Source organism: Apodemus sylvaticus, chromosome 1, assembly GCF_947179515.1.
Source record: "Apodemus sylvaticus chromosome 1, mApoSyl1.1, whole genome shotgun sequence".
Lineage (NCBI taxonomy): Eukaryota > Metazoa > Chordata > Mammalia > Rodentia > Muridae > Apodemus > Apodemus sylvaticus.
Window position 1 is genome coordinate 71,593,191 of NC_067472.1, and position 24,660 is coordinate 71,617,850.

Below are 24,660 nucleotides of genomic sequence, written 5' to 3' on the forward strand. Positions count from 1 at the left end.
GAGACAGATTGCTAGGCACTCCACGCTCCTGTGTCAGCATGCGTGCTCCCTGAACTGTGTGCTCCCTCCATCAGCCACTGCCTTTGCGGTTTTCCATCTGTAGATTATCCCTTCTCCAGCCCTGGCCTCTGGACACCAGCTGTCTATACTGTAGCATGTGCAGTGAGATACACTTCGGCAAGAAAAAGAAAGCAGAGTTCAGGATGGAGCCTGGAAAACATTATGCTGCATGAAAGAAGCCAGGCACGGGGCCACGTATTGCAGGCCTCCATTTACATAAAATGAACAGAGCATGCAAATCCATAGGGAGAGAAGGGAGACTAGTGGTTGCCAGGCGTGGTGAGGAGGGACTGCTGGTTTCCAGGTGTCTCTGTGAGGTTGTTAAAGTGCTCTGGGATGAGATGGTAGAGATCCAAGATCATTGTGCATCCTTACGGATTTCAGTGATGGAGGACTTCAGGTACTCTATGTACTCTAAACAGAACACCATTGCAATGCTGACATGGCATGCTTTAAAATAGTAAAATGTATGGCATGGGAATGTAATCTTAATTGTAAAAGAGAATTAGCTCTGCAGGATATCTAATTGTCATGTGAAACAGTTGTAATTAAAAGAGTGGAACTGGCTTAGGAGTGGACAGTTGAACATTCCTTGATGGACTATAAAACACAGAAGAGCCAAAGACATACCCTGAGTATTCCCATATGCTGTGTTTGAATGTCTCACATGTGTGATCACTAAGTCCTGACTGGTGGCACTACTGGGGGAGGACTTCTTGTCGGAAGTGGGTCACTGGAGCTAAGCCACTCTCTACTTCTTCGTTGTTACGTGTGAACAAGCAGCACCCCTCTCCTGCTGCGAAGAAGTCCACTATGCCATCCCTGCCACAACGGACTATGAGCTGAAAGAAGTCCTTTCTCCTTAAAGTTTCTATCAGGTATCAAAGAAACAAGAAAAGTCACAAACACAGCACTTGACAGAGTGTTGGGAGAAAACTGATGAGCAGTGGGCACTAATGACTGGTGTGAGCTTGGAGGAGATAGTGTAGCCTAGCCCTGTACTTCTAGGTTGTAAATAAATCCTGGGGAGATTAAAGAGCTACTCTCCAGACTATGTAAATAGAAGAAAATAAAAGGCATGTACCCGTGACCTCAAAGAAAACTGCTCTTAGTATTACAGTAAATTTAGGGGGTGGGAGAGACTTGAATTTATAAAGCCAGAAACTCTGGGCAATAGTGGTCAGGTTCAAAGAATTTTCTTACACAATAATGGGGGTAAAATATTAACATCCTGAGTCTATGTAAAGGACTCTAAAATCAGAAAATAAAAAGTTCAAACACCACTGCTTATCTCCCTGAAGCCTTCCCACCTCCCTTCATCCTTTGCCTTTCAGATGACCCAAGAATTTTATCTTCCTATGTTGTCGAGATGAGATTGTCTTAGTGAATTTCTCATGATGTCATGGGTTTCCCTGTTACTCAAACCCACCTGGTGTCTGTCTGTCTGTCTGTCTGTCTGTCTGTCTGTTTTCTTAGTTGATTGTGATGGTGGTGGTGGTAGTGGTGGTGGTGGTGGTGGTGGTGGTGTGTGTGTGTGTGTGTCTGTGTCTGTGTGTCTGTGTGTCTGTGTCTGTGTGTCTGTGTGTGTGTGTGTGTGTGTGTGTGTGTGTGTGCATGAGTTTATGTGTACCACATACACACTCAGGAGCCCATGAATGCTGGGAAAGGGTATCAGATCTGATCCCTTGGAACTGAATTACGGATGGTTGTGAGGTACAGAGCCAGTGCTGGGAACCAAACCCCCATCCTTTGCATGGACAGCAAATGCTCTTACCCGCTGAACCATCTTTCCAGTCCCGGTAGTTTTTCTTAGCAAAGTTAAGATTGTCTTTGTGAATGGCTGTCATCATCAGGAGTAAGGCACCTGTGAGGTGACATGGGCCTGAGACAGGCTGAAACCTGTTTGTTACTTAGAAAAGGTGGTCCCTTTCCCACAAAAAGCTGGTATGCTACTGGCATTCTGGAGTTTAGGGTATGAGTAGCCATTCCTTGCCAATCCACTGTTTAATTGGAACTGTGATTCAACCTTTTTCACCAGCACAATTAACCTTGCATCTGCACAGAGATCTCTCTTCCCAGGAGGCATCTCTGCTGAGGTTTCTTTTAGGGATGTTACTGGCATCCTACAGGGTTTTTTTTTTTTCCTTCTGAGACCTCCCTCAGTGACCTTCTGGCTGAGCTGTGTGTTGTAGATGACTCTGTGAGATCTCTTCTTTGATTCTTCACCAACCCTGTCTGCTCTGCTGTTTTCCTAAGCTGTCCATTCAGGCCTGGGTTTAGTGCATCTCACAGTGCAATTAATTACCCCATCATTTCCTCTTTTCATTACCGGAGACAATTTATATGAGGGTAAACCAAGGGTGTTGGTGTGATTTGTTCTGCTGCTATGTTTGGTACCACAGTGGGCATTAGGGCACTCCTTGGGGAGTGACAGACATGTTCAAGTAGAGGCCGATCAGGCATGTTTAAACCCTTCTGATAGGCTTTAAGCAGGTCTGATGCTCTAACCATAGACTTGGGCAAGTGACATTGGGCTTAGTGTTGAAGGGTAAGACAGTCTGTATAATACAGTAGTATAACATGTCCTATAGCTAAAGCAAGGAGAGGGCATTAGAGGAATTTAAATTATTCTAAGTCTGAGGAAGATGTGTTGATTGATTGATTGATTGATTGATTTTCCCTCCCTCCCTTTCAGGATCATTGTTACTACCATGGACACGTGCAAGGTGATGCTGCGTCAGTAGTTAGCCTCAGTACTTGCTCTGGTCTCAGGTAAGTGGATGTGACCACCAAAGCTCCAATTCAACCAACTATAGACCACTTTCTGCATTCACATGGAGGTCCTGAGAGAAGACACTGTGGACTCAGCACAGGTGCTCCTCAGGCTGAACAAGAGAGACGAAGCCTGTGTAGCTACTTCCGACAACACAGCTGACCCAGGATCTTAGCTTCTCTTTCATTTCCCCCCTCTTTAAATTCTGTTCTTGGACAGGGACGTTGTGGTTAGGGTTCACGAACCACAGAACTAGCTGAGTTTTGGCACCCAAGCACGGGCTCAGTGGTAAGAATGCTGAGCTACAGAAACTTTGTAATTTTATGAGGTCCCATTTGTCAATTCTTGATCTTAGAGCATAAGCTATTGGTGATCTATTCAGGAACTTTTCCCCCGTGCCCATGTCCTCTAGGGACTTCCCCAGTTTCTTTTCTATTAGTTTCAGTGTGTCTGGTTTTACATGGAGTTCCTTGATCCACTTGGAGTGAGGTTTAGTACATGGAGATAAGAATGGATCAATTCGCATTCTTCTGCATGCTGACCTCCAATTGAACCAGCACCATTTGTTGAAAAGGCTATCCTTTTTTCACTGGATGTTTTTGGCTCCTTTGTTGAAGATCAAGTGACCATAGGCATGCAGATTCATTTCTGGGTCTTCAGTTCTATTCCATTGGTCCACTTGTCTGTCACTGTGCCAATACCATGCAGTTTTTAACACTATTGCTCTGCAGTATTGCTTGAAGTCAGGGATACTAATTCCCCCAGAATTTCTTTTGTTGTTGAGAATAGTTTTAGCTATCCTGGGTTTTTTGTTATTCCAGATGAATTTGAGAATTGCCTTTTCTAACTCTGTGAAGAACTGAGTTGGGATTTTGATGGGGATTGCATTGAATCTGTAGATTGCTTTTGGCACGATGGCCATTTTAACTATATTAATCCTGTACATGGAGATAAGAATGGATCAATTCGCGATCAATGATCCACGAGCATGGCAGATTTTTCCATTTTCTGAGGTCTTCTTCGATTTCCTTCTTCAGAGACCTGAAGTTCTTGTCATATAGATCTTTCACTTGTTTGGTTAGAGTCACACCAAGATACTTTATATTGTTTGTGGCTATTGTGAAGGATGTCATTTCCCTAACTTCTTTCTCAGCCTGCTTATCCTTTGAGTATAGGAAGGCAACTGATTTGCTTGAGTGGATTTTATAACCAGCCACTTTGCTGAAGTTGTTTATCAGCTGTAGGAGTTCTCTGGTGGAGGTTTTTGGGTCACTTAAGTAGACTATCATGTCATCTGCAAATAGTGATAATTTGACTTCTTCCTTTCCAATTTGTATCCCCTTGACCTCCTTATGTTGTCTAATTGCTCTAGCTAGAACTTCAAGTACTATAATTTCTGTAAGGCAAAGGACACTGTTAAAAGGACAAAATGGCAACCATCAGATTGGGAAAGGATCTTCACAAACCCTAAATCTGACAGAGGGCTAATATCCAATATATACAAAGAACTCAAGAAGTTAGACCCCAGGGAACCAAATAACCCTATTAAAAAATGGGGTACAGATCTAAACAAAGAATTTTCACCTGAAGAAATTCAGATGGCCGAGAGGCACCTTAAGAAGTGCTCAACATCATTAGTCATTAGGGAAATGCAAATCAAAACAACCCTGAGATTTCACCTTACACCAGTCAGAATGGCTAAGGTCAAAAACTCAGGAGACAGCAGGTGTTGGCGAGGATGTGGAGAAAGAGGAACACTCCTCCCCACTGCTGGTGGGGCTGTAAGATGGTACAACCACTTTGGAAATCAGTCTGGAGGTTCCTCAGAAAACTGGATATGACACTTCCAGAGGACTCTGCTATACCTCTCCTGGGCATATACCCAAAGGATTCCCCGGCATGTAATAAAGACACATGCTCCATTATGTTCATAGCAGCCTTATTTATAATAGCCAGAAGCTGGAAAGAACCCAGATGTCCCTCAAAGGAGGAATGGATACAGAAAATGTGGTATATTTACACAATGGAATACTACTCAGCAATTAGAAACAATGAATTCACAAAATTTTTAGGCAAATGGTTTGATCTGGAAAATATCATCCTAAGTGAGGTAACCCAATCACAAAAGAATACACATGGAATGCAATCTCTGATAAGTGGATATTAATTAGCCCAGAAGCCCTGAATACCCAAGGCACAAATTGCATAACAAATGACTCCCATGAAGAAGTATGGAGAAGGTCCTGATCCTGGAAAGGATTGATCTAGCATTGGAGGGGAATATAATGACAGAGGAAAAAAAGGAGGGAGATGATTGGAGAATGGGTGGAGAGAAGAAGGTTTATGGGACATATGGAGAGGGGGGATCCGGGAAAGGGGAAATCATTTGGAATGTAAACAAAGAATATAGAAAATAAAAATATTTAAAAAAAAAAAAGAATGCTGAGCTACACAAACCCATAGATACAGTCTCCTGCAATGCTAGAAAATGAAAGAACACAGACATTGCATGAAGGATCTTTTGTGTTTGTGGCTCTAATACTTAAAACCTCCAAGAGGTGCTAAGAGATAGGGTGTTGTTTATTAATATCGTAGCAGCTTGCTCAATCAAAGCAGATTTAATCCCTGCCTTCTCTCTGGGAAAGAGTAAACACTAATTTAACATTGATCATGTGGAGTTGACCTCAGGCCCACCTGGGCAAGTTTTTCCTAATGAGCTGTGGATAAGAGTAGGAAATGATGAACTTCTGTCACCCTGGAATTCCCCCCATCCATCCAAGTCATCCAGTCACTACTGGAGAAGCTACTTGTCTTGCCTTTCTATTTATTATTATTATTATTATTATTATTATTATTATATTTGTGTATTAAGTTGTGAACTATCATCTTATATCCTCAAATCCCAAGTAGCTTGGGCCAGGACACCAGAGTGAGGCTCTGTGGGAGGGAGGAAAGAAAGACCTAGAAAATATACCAGACAGGGTGGGATTGTGTTTTATATGTCTACAATAACTGCCATCTCTGTGAGTTCTGTGAGGATTTGGGGAGAATGAGACACACATTACACACATGCCACAGCCTACAGACACATAACAATATAACACACAGACAAATGAACATGTAATCAACAGCTTAACACACATACACACACAGATACACACACACACTGCATTGCTTTACACATCTTTGACATGACATTGATGGAGCATCATTGAGCGTCAGTGTATCTCTTGGTCTTAGAAAGGAAGGCAGTGTCCTGTTCTCATTCACTTCTCTCTTGTTACTCATTGGTTCATGGGACACTACCCTGCCTCCAGGGCTATTGAAAGCCTTGGGGATAGCGCAGTAAATAAACGGTTACTGGGAGAGTGCCTGCTAGCAGGGCACAATGGACAAAGAGTGAGGGACAGAGCCATCATCAAGAGGAATGAAGCTGATGAAAAGGACAGGAGGAGAGGAAGTAGTCCAAGATGCAAAGATGAAGGCAAGGCACAGGCATTGCTGGAAGCAGGAAATAGCAGCCTCACAGCGCTGGAGTAGAGAAGCAATATGGCTGGCTTGGCTGGAAAAGGAAGAAAAGAGGTGGCAAAGAAAAGAGCATGGTAATGAGGCTTGACACAAGAGAGAGTTTGGGGTGTACAGGAAAGCCAGGGTTCATAGAAATCAAGATCGATTGTGGGAGAGACACAGATGGGCAGAGCTTGGTACAAAATGAAGGCAAACCTCATCTCTCAAAGGCTTACATGTTGGAGCACTTGGTGGTGCTGATTCAGGAGGCTGTGGGGCCTTTAGAGGGGCAGACAAGCTTCAAGGAGGGACTCACTGAGTCAGGGGAGGCTGGACTTTATAAACCTTCACTGCTTTCAAATGACCTCCCCTTCTCCTCCCCAATCGACCAGTTCTAAACCACTCCCATCACCTGCCATGATAGTATACCCTAAACCATCAGCCAGAATAAACCCTTCCTCTCTTAGGCTGCTTCCTGTGGAGTGTCTGATCACGGCGAGGAGTCTGTGGGGTGACAGTTAATATGCCATTGAGGGTAGGTAGGCTGAGACCACTGGTTGAAACACAGTAACCAGGCAGCAAGCCAGATGTAGTACCATGGAAAGCTCCATCCTCCTGGTTAAAGGCAATGGATGTGAAGAAGAAAAAGACATCTTCAAACTGACTTAAAGACAAACAACCTGATGGAAAGGCAGACCGTGGCCATTGAAAAGTTCAGAGGACTTCAGGCGAGGTTGGACCTAGGATCTCAAATAGTGGTATCAGACTTGATGTTCTCTCTAACTCCAGTCAAAGGACTTTCTTCTGTGCTGGTTTATTCTAAGATATTGCTTGTCTGTCTATTTGTTTGTTTGCTTGTTTTTAAATTTTTAAAAAGATTTTATTTTTTAATTTATTTTTGAGATTATAATTAATTACAATATTTCTCCTTCCCATCCTTCCCTCTAAGCCCTCCCATAACCCCCCACCCCATGCTCTCCTTCAAATCCTGGCCTCTATTTTTCACTAATTGCTATTGTATACATATGTGTATATACAAGTATTTTCATAAATATAACCTGAGACAGTGTTTTAGTTTGAACAACCACATAAAATCCCACAGGGTGAATGACTTGAGACTTCCCACTGCCCAAGAGGCTGAGTTTAGGATCAAGGTGTTGATATGATATCTTTATTTCTGAGACCTCATCTCTGGGCTTTTGTTTGGCACTATCTTGATATACACTCACATGACTTCCTTCTGTTTGGGTGGAGATAGGAAGCTCTGGTGTGTCCTTTGTGAATCCTTCCTGTGACTCTGTACTCATACCTTTAACCAAATTTCTCGTCTCTCTAAAAGCTCCAATCCTAACACTACCACATTGGAGGCTATGTGAATTGTTGCTGCTGGGGACTGTCACTTAGACTATAATGAACACAGTTTAGTTTTTGTCATATTGAATTATATTCTGATGGCAGGAAGCTGCTGACATTAGTAAGCTTATATCCTGAGGGACTGGGGGTGGAAGTATGAGGACCTCTCTTTCAAGTTCAGCAACTGTCACCCAAATGCATCTTAATTTTGCTGATTTGTTTGCTGCCCACCCTTGGGAAAGTCACAGTGGCACATGGATAGATGCTCTGGCCCAAACGCTATGTATCCATGCTCTGGTCAGCCTGAGGCAGGTAAATAATAGGAAAGGATTGGCACCATCGAGAGCAATGGTGAACATTAGCAAGAAGGACCAAGGGAAGCCAGGATTGCTAAGTGTGTCATGGTGGATCAACACTGAGATCCCTGAGCAGTGGGGACATCCAGTTGTCAGGAGGTCTCTATGAAGACATCAAATTTGAGATGAGTGCCGAGAACAAGTTGGACACATTTGATAAAAAAGTTTATGAAACAGTGATCATCGCTATCTACAACTACTGGGCTGGGGGATCCCAGAGTAAGACTCTGATGTGGGACCTCTTCTGGGATCATATAAACAAATATGTATATACTCCAGATGGAGAAGACATCCATAGACCTGAGAAAGGCTACTACCCCTGAAAATTGCTAGTCTAACCACAGGGAAATCCTTTGTGCAACTTAGAGACAGCTACTACAGAAGAGTGTCCTAACCCACAGCCCATTCCTTACCTGTCTGGAACTGTTTCACTTTACCATTTTATTTCTTGAGACAAGATCTCACATAGCCCAGGGTATCCTAGAACTTGGTATGTAGCCAAGGCTTGCTTGAACCTCTAATCCTCCTGCCACCATCTCCCTAGTCTAGGATTATGAGCATATGCCACGACACCTGGCTTCTGTTACCCTCCTTTAACATGATCTTGTGAGTCCCATGAGCCTTCCCCTCTCTCCATGAGGGAGTACTGATAGCAGTTATCATACTCAACCCAGAGGAAACAGCTACACCCCAGGTACCTGCCACGCTAGCCACCACATACTTCATCCTTCCTGCCCTGTCCACTAAATGTCTATTCCTACAAACTTCCTGAACTCTCCAAACTCCTATAAAGACACAGGTAATTCCCATATAGCAAAGTCACCCAGACACAGCCGTGTCTGCATCCATACTCACCTTCCATTCCCAGCTCCTAGAAAGCATTTCTTTCCCTGTTACTAGCCACAGACTACAGAACCGGCTGAGGAATGTTGTGCAGTCACTGTAACTGTGTTCCTGCCTCCCCCGCCCCTCCCCAGATCTTCTTGCTACTCTAACACAGAGCACTCATCAGCAGAGAAATCACAGGCCTATGCTGTCAACTTTATCTTTCCGTGATAGAAACAGAATACTGTATTCAATCTACAGCTCCCTGACAGAGGAATCGATCAGGGCTGGAAATAAAGAACTGTATTTATCTATAGTAGCACCAGCATGATAGACATTAAGATAGAAAATAGGGGTAGATTTTGTGCTAAGTACGGTGTGTTTTGGAAACCCAAGGGCATGGAAGTATCTGAGAATCCTCTGTCTGCAGAGAGAATTGATTTATACAAGTACCTCTTCATTGGCTGCCCATAATGATGGGCAAAAATACATCCAATTCTGTTCAATCCATAGATTCTTAGTTGTTCCTCTTGTAGTTTAGACCTAGAAACCACATATACACATATGTGTGTGCATGTGTGTTTGTGTATATGTGTGTATGTATGTTTGTGTGTATGTGTGTATGTGTGTGTATGTATAGTGAGTAGATGGACTCACCCTCATATGTGCACATGTGGAGGTCAGAGGTGAGCACTGGGTGTCTTTTGTTGATCCCTATCATATTTTTTGAAACAAGATCTCTTACTGAGCCTGGAGCTCACCAGTCCAGCTAGACCAGCTTTCAGTGAGGCCTGCCTCTACCTCCCCAGTGCTTGGGGTATAGATGCTCAGTGCCACATCCAGCTTCTCCTTGGGTGCTGAGCATCTGAACTCAGGTCTGCTTGTGTGTGTGGCATGCATGCATTTGCTGACCGAAGACTCCCTCACTCTGGACCAGCATTCTTCTTCAGCTCCATGCCCTCTTCCCTGAGGGAGCTGCCCTGATCCGCCATGCTGTTTTCTAGCTGTGTCCTGAACATGTCCCATACATGTTTCTTGTTGTTGTCATCCCTGCTTGCCCCCCTGGCTCGGCTTAGCTGGCCTTTGCAAAATCCACTCTCCCATCAAGGCCAAACCAAAGAGACACCTCTCCATGAAGCCTCCATCTAATGCAGCTCCACCCTGAACCATGTGGGTAGCATATGCTCACTCTCCTCAGCTCTTATGGCACTATTTGGTCCTCCGTAAATACCTGTCCATATCCTGTGTCCATTCTTTTCTCTGGCCCCTCCTGCCCTGTGATAAGAGCCTTCAGTGTGGGGAACATCCCTGATGCATTCTGTGTAACCCTTGACCATAATCTGGAACTTCTCATATGAGAGGCAGCCCAAGATGATTTTTGAAATTTAACTAAATAAAATATCAAGGGCTGAAAGGGTAGCTCCATGGTAGCTCTCTTGCCTAGCATCCACGAAGCCTTAAGTTCATGGGTTTTGTGGTCCCAGCACCACAAAAAAATTAATTGAATTAAAATATTGGAATAGAAAGTATCTTAGTTAGATTTTGCTGTTGTGAACAGACACCATGACCAAGGCAACTCTTATAAAGGACAACATTTAATTGGGCTTACAGGTTTAGAGGTTCAGTTCATTATCATCAAGGTGGGAGCATGGCAGAGTCCAGGCAGACATGGAGCCAGAGGAGCTGAGAGCTTTATCTCTTGTTCAGAAGGCAAACAAGACTGACTTCCAGGCACCTAGGACGAGTGTCTTAAAGTCTACCCCCCCCCCCCCGCCACAGTGACACACTTCCTCTAACAAGGCCATACCTACTCCAACAAGGCTACACCTCCAAATAGTGCCACTCCCTGGGCCAAGCATATTCAAACCACCACAGGAGAATTATTTGTGCCTATTAAATAAATATGTATATTATTACACTCCAGAAAGTTTTGTCTTGATATTAAGTGTATAATATGACATATATGACACCAGATTTTATATATTAGATGCAGAATAGGTTTCCTTCCCCGTGCCATTTGAAATAACCTTCACGGTGCTTTCCATAAAGGAGTCCATCCCTGGATTATAGGGTAACCACTGTCTGAATTACTTTTCTCACTGCTGTGACAAAATACCTGATCAAAGTAACTTCAGGGCACAAGGGCTAGTTTGGGTTCACAGTTTGAGACTGAAGTCCATCATGGTGGGTGAGGCTAAGTAAGGATTGCCCTAGCCACAAAGGCAAGGGCGTGAGGCAGCTGCTCACACTGCTTCCATTATCAGGAAGGAGAGAGAGAGAGAGAGAGAGAGAGAGAGAGAGAGAGAGAGAGAGAGAGAGAGAGAGAGAGAGAGGGAGAGGGAGAGGGAGAGGGAGAGAGAGAGAGAGAGAGGGAGAGGGAGAGGGGGAGGGGGAGAGGGAGAGGGAGAGGGAGAGGGAGAGGGAGAGGGAGAGGGAGAGGGAGAGGGAGAGGGAGAGGGAGAGGGAGAGGGAGAGGGAGAGGGAGAGGGAGAGGGAGAGGGAGAGGGAGAGGGAGAGGGAGAGGGAGAGAAAGAAATGCTGGGAACAATCTGGCTTCCTCTTTTCATTCTTTATATTCAGCTCAGACACTTGCCTGTGAAATGGTGCCACCCATATTTAGGGTAGGTCACCCCACCCAGTTAAACCTCTCTGGAAACACCCTGAGGTTTGTCTCCTAACCTATTTAAATCCAGGCACACTGGCAAGGACTAACCATCATAACCACCATCACCAAAATAACAATTTACAATTGGGAATCGAGACAAGCACAACCATTGAAGGGCCACTGCTGTGGGTGTGCAGTATTATTGTCGATAATTTGACAATCTGAGTTGACATGTCTGAAGAAATCCAACTGTCTGTCTCAGGAGAGAATCCAAATGGCCCCTTTGCTCCTCTCCTTTCTCTGTCATGGGCCTCTGCTGATGTCTGGCACCTCTTTTCTTGTTACATGTGTCGTTCCACAGTTTCTGCCCCCATCTCCACTTCTGCCCTTGTGTTACCAATTGTCTCTTATAAGGACATGTCCCCAGAGTTAGGGTCCACTCTCAGAACAATGTCATTGTAAGGGATGAGTTTTAATTACATCTTCAAAGACTCTTTTTAGGAGTAGTCTGTTCAGAGGGACTAGAGTTTAGCCCTTAAAATATCTCTGTTCAGCCCCAGAGTGTCCTTGGGCTCTTATTGCTGCACTGATAAAGCAGGACTGTACCATCTGATTTACAGGATTTCTTACATACTAGAAATAACAATGCACTCAAGGGCCTGGGTTTTGAGAACAGGGGAGAGTAGGCAGTGACTATTAATGGGTCCCATTGTCTTCAAGGAAAATGATGAACTGATTTGATATTGGGTAGAGGCGACATTTGTAAAAGCCAATGTTCTAAAAACAAATGAAATGCTTTAAACCAGTAGTTCTCAACCTCCCTAATGCTGTGACCCTTTAATACTCTTCCTAGTGTTGTGGTGACCCCCCGACCATAAAGTTATTCTCATTTGCGACTTTATAACTGTAATTTTGCTACTGTTATGAATCATCATATAAAATGTATGATATTTCTTATCGTCTAGGTGACCCCATGACAGGGTTGTTTGACCCCTTTGTGATTGTGACCCAAAGATTGAGAGCCACTGGCTGCAGTTTAAACCTAGTAATACATAGAAACTTTCTCCATGAAGCTGTTGCTTGAACAGGGGACATACCTCAGGCTGTCCCTTCACACATACAGTCTATTCACAGTAACAGATCCTGCCGTTGTTGTTGATGATGTAGGGTGGCTTGAAGATACAATATTCAAAATGTCTCGGGAGCAGGTGGCTGGAGAGGCAGCTCAGTGGTTAAGAGTCCTTGTTGTTCTGGCAGAGGACCAGGTTTGGTTCCCAGCACCTACATGGTGATGAACAATAGTCTGTAACTCCAGTTCCAGGGAGATCCAGAGCCCTCCTTCTGGTTTTGTAGGTACTGGGTACACACAAACATGCGGGCAAATATCCATACACATAAAACTAAAAATAAATAAATGTATTTTTAAATGCCTGAGACCAACAGTATGCTCAACCTGTAAATAACTATTTTTGAAATGCTTTGTAACTGGTTCATCTTTGACATCTTTGTCATGCATCTCACACTATGGGCACAGTACATTTGAAACAGGAGCCCCAGGTGGCATCTTTGTACCTAACTCAGTACTTGGCACGTGGTCATGGTGGCAGTGGTGATGAACACTTTTGCTTGTTTTGCTTGTGAGTCAGATATGCACATGGGAGCTGGTTCTGAATATCAGCCTATGCTAATATTGCTAATATTAGCTAATATTGCTGCCCTCACATCTTATCAAGCATACATGAGGCAGGATATTACTTTTACCCATGAGCTCCTCCAGAAAAAGGGACTGAAATGAAATTTCATGCCAACTGCGTTTCTATCTTATGATTGACAGCCTGATACAAAGACCAAAAGTCCTTCCTTGGGGAATCCTGCTAGCAGCAGGGCGCTGAGCTCGCAGGGATAGTTTGTGTTTCCCCACTGGTCCTCATTGTTGTCTTACTGCAGTAGTGGGGATCCATGAGCCACTTTCTCGCTTGCCTAGGCCTGATGAAATGATAAGAACAGCAGCATCGAGCTGCATTATTGCCCAATGCACCCTTGCTTTAGAGACTAAAGTCGGAATATTTTAGGACAAAACCCTAACCTTGAGAGAATATAAAGCTGATGTGTTTTCCCAATGAAGCCCCACAAAGACAACTTACCGGTCTGACAAATTCTTCTTTATGTCTATTCAAGGGAAATATAATAGTACTTTGGATATTTTCATTTTTATGGGACTTTGTTTCGTTTTGTTTCTGATGGGGGTCTCACGTAGCCGAATGCTGGCTGCAAATTAGGTATATAATCTTGCATTCCCTTAAACACCACTTCACCGTCCATCTCTCAAGTGCAAGGGTCCCAGCTGGTCACCACCATGCTCAGCCAATGTGGTGCTAAGACGGAAACAAACCCATGGCGTCATGCATGCTACGACAGCATGTTATCCCCAGGTCCCAGACTTGGAATCTTGAGGAAAGGCTGTTGATTATCCCAGCAGCTGCTCATCTCTCTAGTCTGTCTTCTCCTCCCAGCTTCAATACTCTTGTCTCCATTCTAGGAGCCCCATTCCTCCCTAAGCAGTGCTGGTAAAGATGGGTAAGGGTGCACAGAAAACACACAAGCCTCAGATACACAGGTCAGGGTGGGCTCTCCAGCTCTCTCGTGAGCTACCTGGATACCTTAGACACCGGCGATGATGACTGGTGCTTCACCTGACAAAGATTACCACAGTAATAGGTATAATGAAGCTAGATATCAAGGAGGTACCTACAGTCTCCATCTTTCCCAAACCATGACTATCTCCTTTAGGCCTATCCTCCCTGCGGTATGGAATGGGTAGAACCCTACATTCCAAATCTGCTAGACTTAAATTCTCTGCTCGGACATTCTTCCAACTTGACGTTTATAACCAAATGTTTATGACATCCAACTTAAAACAAATTGTCTCCCTTATCTAACTTGGGGCCAGGGAGGACTGTGAGAACATCACATTTCCACATCTCAGAAACCATGAGTGCTTGAATCTTGGACTGTTCTTCCCAGAGATCTTTACAGCTAAATGATTAATTACACCCAAGATAGTCCAAAGCAATTATTTAATTATGCTGTATTATAGGCTGCCAGCTGTGTGGAGCAAAGGGAAGGCCTTCACCCCTGTTTCTCAACATCTGGCCTTTGGATGACTTAAAAGATAAAAGGAGATATGAGAACATTTTTATGACCAAGTAAAAGTTTCTAGAACTTTCCACTGAGTAGAAAAACTTTCAGCAGTTGGCTTCTCTCGAGCAATTAGAGCATTGTGCCATGTTTCATTGTCAGTCCCTAGGTGACTGGAGTCAATGCAAATAGCAAGGGAGACTTAAGTCTCACCAAATCAGCAAGTCGTTGAGAGACACCCCCAAATAAGATAGAACTCAAGAAAACAGCCAATGTTATTTAATTCCAGTGCTTCTTTATTAACGTTTGCCCAGTTGGAACGTCTAAGGGTGAAAGTGGGACATTGAAGTCACCCACTACTATTATGTGGGAGTTAATCTGTGACTAGAGGTATTTGTCTTATGAAATGGGACGCGCCTGCATTGGAGATATACACACTTAAATTTGTGTTTTCTCTTGGATGGTTCTCTTAGTCAGCATAAAGTGACCTCCTTTATCTCTTCTGAAAAGTCCTGGCTTCAAGTCTATTTGTCAGATATTAGGATAACACCTGCTTCTTCTTGGTCCCATTTGCTTGGGAGACTTTTTTCCATCCATTCACTCCAAGGTAATGTTTATCTACAGCCAAAAGGTACATTTCTTGGGGAAGAAAAATAAGAATTCTGTCCTCTAGTGCTGTCTTGTAGTCCGTAGCTCTTGACAGGTGAATTGAGATTACCCGTAGACACAGTCATTACTGACAGGTGTGTGTATCCATGTCATTCTTATTGACTGTATGGTGTTTGGTGATGTTGTACTCCTCCTTTGTTTAATTTCTCTTTCCCATCATTTTTTTTTCTTCCACTAGCCTCTTGAGTATGTTTATCTTTCTTCTCAGTCCCAAGTATTCGCCGCAGTGTTCTGTGTAGGAGTGGTTTGATAGGCCATGAATACCTTTAACCTACCTTAACTATGGAAAGTGTTTCCTTCAACCTCAGTTGTGACAGATGGTTCTGCAGGTTATATTAAGCTGGCTTGGTACTTGCGAGCCTTCAGATTTTGAAATGTCTCATCCCAAGCCCTTGTGCATTTACAGTTTTGATCAAAAAAGCCAGCAATTGTTCTAATGGTCTTATCTTTCCTTGTAGCCTGGTTCTTCTCTTTTGAAGCTTTCAGCATAGTTCCTTTGTTCCATACGTTCCATTTTTAGAATGTAATGTGACACAGGAAACTTCTTTCCTAGTCTTGCCCACTTAGTGTTGTGTGTCCCTCTTGCTTCTGGGTCAGCTTCCCTTTCCCTAGCTTTGGGGATTTTCTTCTGTGAAATAGTTCATCTCTTGCATAAAATTCTTCTCCCACTTTGATATCCATAATTTGTCATTTTTACCTGTTTGTGGTGTCCCACGCTCAGGCATATTCTGCCTATACATTTTACAATCTATCATTGGCCTTGATGGATTGCTCTGCTTGTTCTATTTTTGTCTCCAAGTCCAGCTATCCCATCATGACATATTCTGTTGAGGAGGCTTTACACTCAAGTGTTCATTTTATCTCTTGTGCTTTTCATCTCCATCCTAATTTCTTCAGGATGTCTTTACTTCAATATTACTTTACTTTCTATTTCTGGGTCATGAATTGACTTCCTTACTTAGTTTTGTTTGTTTGTGCTATTTTGGAAAATATTTGCATCCTCCACAAGCTGCTTAAATGCATTTTATTATTATTTTTTTTAATTTTTTAAATGCATTTTCAATCATTCCTTTGACTTTTGTGACTAGAGTTTTGTCTAAGTCCTTCTCGTTGGGAGCTGAGATTATACATGGCTTGGTGTGGGAGGAGACACAAAGTCCTGATTTTTCAGATCATTTTGGGTTTTGTACTTGGATCTGCCCATGTGATATCAGATGGTTGGCTAAGATTTTCCTTCTTCTTTTAATTCGAGCGACATCTCTTCTTTCAGTGGAGAGATTTACAGTGCAGGAGACACAAGGCTGCAGCAGAGTCCTGATGGGTGAGCTCCCTACATCCAACTGGTACAAGCACCAGGATTGATCATTAGTCCATTCCTATGGTTGACACTGACTGGAGGAATAGGCACTTTCTAGCAGTTAACCGACTCTCACAGAAGAGTAGCAGGTAGCGAAGAGCTTTTCCCAATTTGTTGGTTGCCGTTTTGTCCTTTTGACAGTGTCCTTTGCCTTATAGAAACTTTGTAAGAGGGCTAATATCCAACATATACAAAGAACTCAAGAAGTTAGACCCCAGGGAACCAAATAACCCTATTAAAAATGGGGTACAGATCTAAACAAAGAATTTTCACCTGAAGAAATTCAGATGGCCGAGAAGCACTTTAAGAAATGCTCAACATCATTAGTCATTAGGGAAATGCAAATCAAAACAACCCTGAGATTTCACCACACACCAGTCAGAATGGCTAAGGTTAAAAACTCAGGAGACAGCAGGTGTTGGCTAGGATGTGGAGAAAGAGGAACACTCCTCCACTGCTGGTGGGATTGTAAGATGGTACAACCACTCTGGAAATCAGTCTGGCGGTTCCTCAGAAAACTGGACATGACACTTCTGGAGGACCCTGCTATACCTCTCCTGGGCATATACCCAGAGGATTCCCCAGCATGCAATAAGAACACATGTTCTACTATGTTCATAGCAGCCTTATTAATAACAGCCAGAAGCTGGAAAGAACCCAGATGTCCCTTAGTGGAGGAATGGATACAGAAAATGTGGTATATTTACACAATGGAATACTACTCAGCAATTAAAAACAATGAATTCATGAAATTTTTAGGCAAATGGTTGAAACTGGAAAATATCCTAAGCAAGCTAACCCAATCACAAAAGAATACACATGGAATGCAATCATTGATAAGTGGATCTTAATTAGCCCAGAAGCTCTGAATACTGAAGAGATACAATTAGCATATCAAATGATTCCCATGAAGAAGGAAGAAGAGGGCCCTGATCCTAGAAAGGCTTGATCCAGCATTGTAGGGGAGTACCAGGACATAGAAAAAGGAAGGGGAATGATAGGAGAATGAATGGAGAGAAGAGGGCTTATGGGACATATGGGGAGGGGGAAACTGGGAAAGGGGAAAGCATTTGGAATGTAAACAAAGAATCTAAAAAATAAATAAATAAATAAATATATATATATATACAAAAAAAGTGTAGCAGGTAGCTACAAAACAGACACTTGTTAAATAATGATTGTTTTAGTGAGTAAAGGAACACAGATGGTGCTGTCTGAACTGATATGTTAGTGTGGGTATAAGTGGGAGGAAAAGAAATGGAAGTGAGAAGTCATAGTGCGGGTTCGTGATTATGTTGCTAGATAGTGGGGGTTCATGATTATGTTGCTAGATGGGAACTAGAGAAAGGGGAGCACCCCAAACAGACAAAAATTACAAATTACGAATACCAAAGGGAGAAAAATTCCATGGGAAAGATGAAACTATTTCACAGTAAAAGAATAACCACAGAAGAAAATCCCCAATTCTAGGGAAAGAGAAGCCACCCAGATTCAAAAAGGACACAGGACACTAAAGAGACAAGACTGGAAAAGAGGCTTTCTGTGCCATAGTGCATTCTTAAAACCAGCAAACACAGAAAAGTAGGAAACCTTGTCAAGGGAGTGGGGAGATAATGGTAGGTGACAGAGTGGGATAAAGATATAGACTATGATATCATCTGCCGGGTCAGCCTTTGGGCTCTAGCCAATGTAATGGGAGGAAAGGCATCGGGAAAAGAGAAAAAAATAGGGTGAATGGCATAAGCATGGCGATGAGCTGCTCTGCTACACTGCCTGGAATATTACATAGATGAGGAATAACTGCAGGGAGTGGGCTGAGAGCTCAGCAGAGATTTAAGAGACTCCAGTCAGTAGCCCGGATGTTGGTTTTTTTGTCTCCCTGAGCATATCTCTGCCTCACCCTCCTTGCTCTGCTCTGAGCGCTCCTCCTTGTTGATTTTTGGCCGTCCTATTCTTTTCCCAGGAGTTTCTAGCTCCAGCTCTCCTTGGAGTTTTCTTAATGAGCTACTTGGCTCTGCGCTGTGAGCCCAGGGTAGCTGAGGCAGGCTCCGTGCTGCTGCCATTCACGGGGCATGCTTCAATTTACAGGGCCTCAGCAGGGGTGGCTGTACAGTGCCCAAAGCATTGCCCAGAGCTTGTCTATGGCTCCCACTGTTTCACTCTTCCCACTGGGACATTAATGGGGTCTACGTGGCAGTCTTCTGGGGCCCCAGTCAATGATAATCTCCATTAGCACAGCTTTTGTAGGATTTCTTTTAGCCCAGTTTGCTGAGGACTGCTGGAGTTGGCTGGATTCTGTATCCATGGCAGCAGTGAGTCCAGGTTCAATGTATAGGAAGTTTGTTGGTCTGACGGTAGAGAAAGCTAGCTGTGGCATCAATCAAGTGCATCCTGGGGGCTGATGAGGGAGTTGTGAGATACCTCTGTTTTCTTCGTTTCTCTAATCATAATCAATCACTCACTTGGATATGACTTCTAAGCCACTGCCTTACCCAGAGTTCCCTTGTCCAAGTATTTTAAAACTCTACACTTTTATTTTCAAGCCCAACCGTTGGCTCACAGGGTTCTCTTTTGGTCATTGTCATTCCCATAAGGGTGTTTATCTTACGAATGCTGCATTTAATATCAGAGAGCAACAGATAGCCAGCATTCCTGTGGGTAGGATGCATTCACAAAGTATGAGATTTGCCTAAAATTATCAGTCTTTGGAATAGCCTGTGAACAGCAGCCTGATATGGGGATCTGTCCTTATCCAAGGAAGAGAGATGCCACCATTTAAACAGGAACTTGGTCACCTGCAAGGCTGAAAGGTCTCACTGAGTGGTGTAGCAATTGTGCCCGGAAGTTACTGTTAGCCACATAGTGCATCTGAAGAAAGCAAGTTTAGGACACACGGGAGCCTAAACATAGCTGGGAAGTGTCAGAGCTGGAGCTTGAGGTTGGAGCTACAGGATGCCAGGATCCCCTTGCCCAGCTGCAGACAGGGCAGCTTCCACAGTGTTCCTCATTCTGTAAAGGGTTTCTCATTTGATGCGCAAACAAGATTAGAGTTCAGATCCCCAGAATACAAGTAAATGTCTGATGGACGTAGTAGCTGTAATTTCAGCCTTGAAAGGTATACGCATGTAGTCCACAGAGCTAATACGACTGGCCATAGGTGATCCTGGAGTTTGATTGAGAGAATAAGAATAAGGGGGTAAAGTGATCAAAGAGCATTCATAAAATTGACCTTCGGCCTCCATCTGAGTGCACACACCTACACACAAGAAGATAAAAATGAGCTCCCCAAAAGACTTAAGGTCATCACCACATATACACCCAAGGATTGGCTCAAATGTTTGCGGTACTGTGCTAATGACTTTTTTTCTTATTAGTACTGGAAAATACCTAATGAGGTCATTTAAGGGAGGCAAGAATTCAAGGGATACAGTCAGCATGGTGGGGGAGCATGGCAGCAGGAGCTAGGGGCTTCTGGCCATATTCCACCACAGTCAGGAAGTAGAGAATGGACAGAAAGTGGGGCTGAGCTATAAAACCTCAACTCCCACCCACCTGACCCACTTCTTCCAGCAAGGCTCTGCCTCCTAAAGGTTCTACAACCTTCCCAAACAGCACCACAAGCTGGGGAGCACGGATCACAACATGTGAGCTGGGGGCGAGGCAGGTGACGGGGACATTTCACACTCAGTCCACAGCAGGTTCTAAGATACGTCCTTTGACATATTCATCTCCCAAAGATTAAATAAGAAAAGGGTTTTTTTTATAAAGCATTATAAATCTTCCCCCATTTTTATAACTGAATCTCTTTAAAGATTTAGAAAACAGGTTTAACCAGGACAAATGATTTCAGAGCAGAAATTGTATTTTTAAAGAGAAGGGACGGTTTCCTTTCTGAACTGTGTCTGCTAATTCAGATGCACTTAGTGTCACGCTGGATCTTTTTGCCAGACTCTCTTTCGCAGTGATATATCTTTGAGATTTACAAAAACAAAACCCAAAAGGCAGAGAGCACAATAAAGTCTGTTCTTTACTATGAAAATATTTGGAACAAGTGAAATCCCAAAACTTGGTGTTCAAACAATTTCAAAAGTGAATTACACAATCACTTTTCAAAGATACAAATGTCTTTTCTGCCTAAAGCTTGAAAATACAAACAAGTCAGGATTTCCCCTCTTCTCTTTTATTAAGAACTGTATCACGGGTGCTAGAGACATGTTTCCGTGACTGATAATACTCAAGGGGACCAAAACCTGACTCCCAGCACCCATTCAGGGTGTCTTGCAAACATCCTTAACTCCATCTCTGGAGGCCAACATTGTCTTCTGGCCTCTTTAAGCCCGTCCACACATGTGGTATACACGTACACACACACATACACACATGCACAAATATAATACATATACCAACACAGAAATAAGTAAAAATAAATACTCAAAAACAATCTATCTTCACCATAAATGAGGTACTATTCTGAAAAATTAATATTTGTATTACCTTTTTTAACAGGGGACTAATCGTGTTTGAAAATAAAACCTACATCTTAGAGCCGATGAAAAACACCACTGACAAATACAAACTCGTCCCAGCTGAGAACATGAAGAACATCCAAGGGCTGTGTGGGTCGCATCATAACAAGTCCAGCCTCACCACGGAATACGTCTCCCCTGAACCCTCTCAAATGTGGGCAAGAAGGGTAAGAGGGAATTCCAAACTCATGTTTCTTGAGCCAAGAAACGGGGTTAAGAGGTCTGGAGCAACCTCACCGCTAAATGTTGTGTGCATGGAATGACGTCTGTCCACTCCTTAGGAGGTAGAGGATGTCCTGGGGAGAGCATGTTTACAAACTCAAATCCCTGCACCTTTAGAGTACATATAAACATTAGATTCATTAACTTGTGACCAGCAAAGTCCCATCCTCAGAGTCAGAGAGTGTCAAAATCATCAAGGGTCTAGATAGCAGTGTGAAGCCAGGGTAGGGCACCCTGGTGGTGAACACAGCAAGCATGGATTCCCCACCCCCCTCACTCTTCACATTGAAGTCTCCTCATCCCAGAGTGTGAGAGCTCAGAAGTGGGTACAGAAGGTGAACGTGCTTTGGCCACCTAAGTGTGCAGAGGGCCACTGAATCTTTCCCAGTGATTTAACCAAAGTCTTGTTTATCCCTGGGCCACCTTGCCAGTGTTTGCCCTTCCCTCCAGGGCTGTGGCACAGCCTGCCTTGTCTGACCTCCAGTCCCAACTCCCTTTTTGCTGAGGCACTGGGGTTGTTAACAGAGTCTAATTCCCCTCACCAATGTTTCCCATGATACCCTGGAACAACGCTGCCCCATGGTGCCTTCTGATTGTCATTCACATGGGCTCTACAGGCTACAGTGGAGCTTTGTAGGCAAGGAGTAAAGGGTCTTTTCCTCCACTAGGTTATAACCAAAGATCAAAGTTTCAACCTTTTTCTGTTTGTTTTATTTTGGTGTGTGTGTGTGTGTGTGTGTGTGTGTGTGTGTGTGTGTGTGTTTCCTATTCCTACTGAGAAGAAATATGTAAAAATCAAACATATGGCATCCCTTATGTTAACATTCTTTTGCCAAGGACAGCAAGAGTGCATGGTCTTTATACCCCGCATACAGTTTGTCTTTCCTGTATTTGAGCTAGACTGCACACCCAGCAGTCAGCATTCCCTGAAGATTATTCTTGGTGCATTTTAATCCATCCATCCTCACTTTCTTTTCTTCACTTTGCTTTTCAGCTGTCCTAGAAATTAGATACGGCCTTGTGCATGCTAGGCCAAATGTACTACTGTTGAACTTTCCCACCCCTCTAAGTTGAAACAAAATCAGTTATGTTCCATGCTTTAGCCTCTCTGCTAGTCCTCTCTTTATACCTGCACAGAATGTCTGTTCCCCTGAACCACTAAACTGCCAAGTCCTGGACTTTTTTTCTGTCCATCCAGATTTTCTGTCATGAGACTCAAAACTGTCACCCTCTGATGGTTTCCAAGACTGTCCATGTACAGTGCTCAGGACATTTGTTATTTGTCCGCATCCCCACTGAAAGAAGCGCTCTACTCTTGAGTTCTGGGGCTCACCTCAGCATTGATGTTTAAGGAATAGGGGTGGGGGCAGCCTATCTGAATTCCAGGATCTTAAAACTACCCAGGAACACCAGCGATGATAGTACACTCATGATCTTAGCAATGTGGAGGTAGGAGATAAAGAATTCATGGGCATTCTCATTACACAGCCTGTTCCTGGGGTCCTATTTCAAAATAACAACAAAATGAGGCTAGAGAAACCACTCAGTCAGTAAAACACACATATGTAGACCTGAGTTTGATATTCAGAACCTATATTAACAGCTAAAATTTTTTTTAAAAGCTAGGCCTGCTGATGCTATTTTGTAATGCCATCTCTGGGAAGGTCAAGACAGGAGGATCTCTGAGGCTCCCTGGCCAGCCCACCTAGACTGGTTTGGCAAGGCCAGTGAACAACTCTGTCTCAAAAACTAAACTAAACTAAACAAACAACAACAACAACAAAAACAACAACCTGTGAATGGTGTCCTGAGGAAGAACACCTGAAGTGGCCTTCTGATCTACACACACTTGCACACATGAGCACATGAGCACATGCACCTACATGCCCACCCATGTGCACATGCACATATGCCCACATGGGCATGTGCACATACACACACGCATGCATGCATACACACACACACACACACACACACGCACACACGCGCACGCGGTAGGAGATGTTTCTAGCAGCAGTAGCAGTAGCAGCACCTCAGCTCCAGAAAGGTTTCTCTTTCATTCCCCTGCTGTCCCACCCCTCTTGAGTGACAGATCTGAGAGCGAGAATCAGTGTCAGTCCCTCTCATGTTTATTTCACTCTTCAAACATGCCTGCTTTTGAGTCCAGACCCCAGCTAGGATGTGACCAAGCCAAGCTTTGCCCATCATAAACAATTAAAACATTTGCATTTTGTTTTCAGGCTCTTGGCTTTGAGTACCTGCTTAAATGCCTGTTCCCCACATTGCGTGATTCATAACTTGACAGTTTAAATGATGCTCGAATGTGCTCCCATTTCATTTAGAAGTACCAACTCGGTCTGTACTGGCTGACTGTGTGTTAATTCTCTGAGCATACACAGCTCTCTAGAACCATGATTGGCACCATCATTTCCAGTCATGTTGACATGGAGAGATATAAGGACCCCTGCCTAATGACACTGTGTTGCTGATATGAACCTTTGAATGGAGAATGGAAGGCATGGATACCCCTGCTGCTTATCTCAGCTCCCAATGTTGCTCTAAACTTTCTTGTGATGGTCTTACATGAGGGAAAGAAATCATCCTAAACTAGGGGTATATAATAAATATAATATAATATAATATAATATAATATAATATAATATAATATAATATAATATAACATAGATCGTACAAAAAATAATTTCCACATAAGCAGAATACTTAGGAGTTCCAGATCATTTTGGAGAGCTCTGTGGTGAGCAGGAAGAACACAGATTTGAGTCTCGTGCCCATCACTTGACTCACTATTCTGCCTTTATTCTATACTTAAAAAAGAAAAAGAAAAATCGATGTAGCTGCAGCTAATTAATCTTGTTTATGCAGTATGCTGAGCACAATTGTTCTTCTCCGGTGTTTTTTCTGACCCCCCTAAATGTTAACTATCTCAACTTCTCTGCAGATGTTTGCATTTTTTTTCTTCACTGAGCATCATGAATCCATCTGATTTGGGTGTTCATGGTGGCTAGCATATAAAGCTGAGTTGTTTGTCACTTTTACAGAGCTCTATATTATACTGTAGTGAGAGCCCCATTTGCCTCTGGAAGGCAAGAGTGTTAGCATTTTCTCTCTGGGGATTTTTAAGTCCATCCTAATGTTTCTCAGTACTCAGTTTACCTGCCTGGACTCCTTTCCTCCCCATGGGAGCTTGAGGTTCACTCGAGGCCTTTGCATAAGGCCTCAAGTTCTATCCCTAACATCTCATAAACTGA

The 24,660-nt window shown here is 43.4% G+C and overlaps 1 protein-coding gene across 1 annotated transcript in view; it reads left to right on the forward strand.

Moving 5' to 3' along the window:
- The window catches only part of Adam12 (ADAM metallopeptidase domain 12), a 329,625-nt gene that overhangs the window by 217,516 nt on the left and 87,449 nt on the right, over nucleotides 1–24,660 (forward strand). Inside the window, exons 6-7 of the mRNA XM_052174478.1 lie at nucleotides 2,756–2,832; nucleotides 21,150–21,336. Of these exons, the coding sequence (XP_052030438.1) occupies nucleotides 2,756–2,832; nucleotides 21,150–21,336 (264 nt within the window). The remainder of the gene's footprint in view (nucleotides 1–2,755; nucleotides 2,833–21,149; nucleotides 21,337–24,660) is intronic.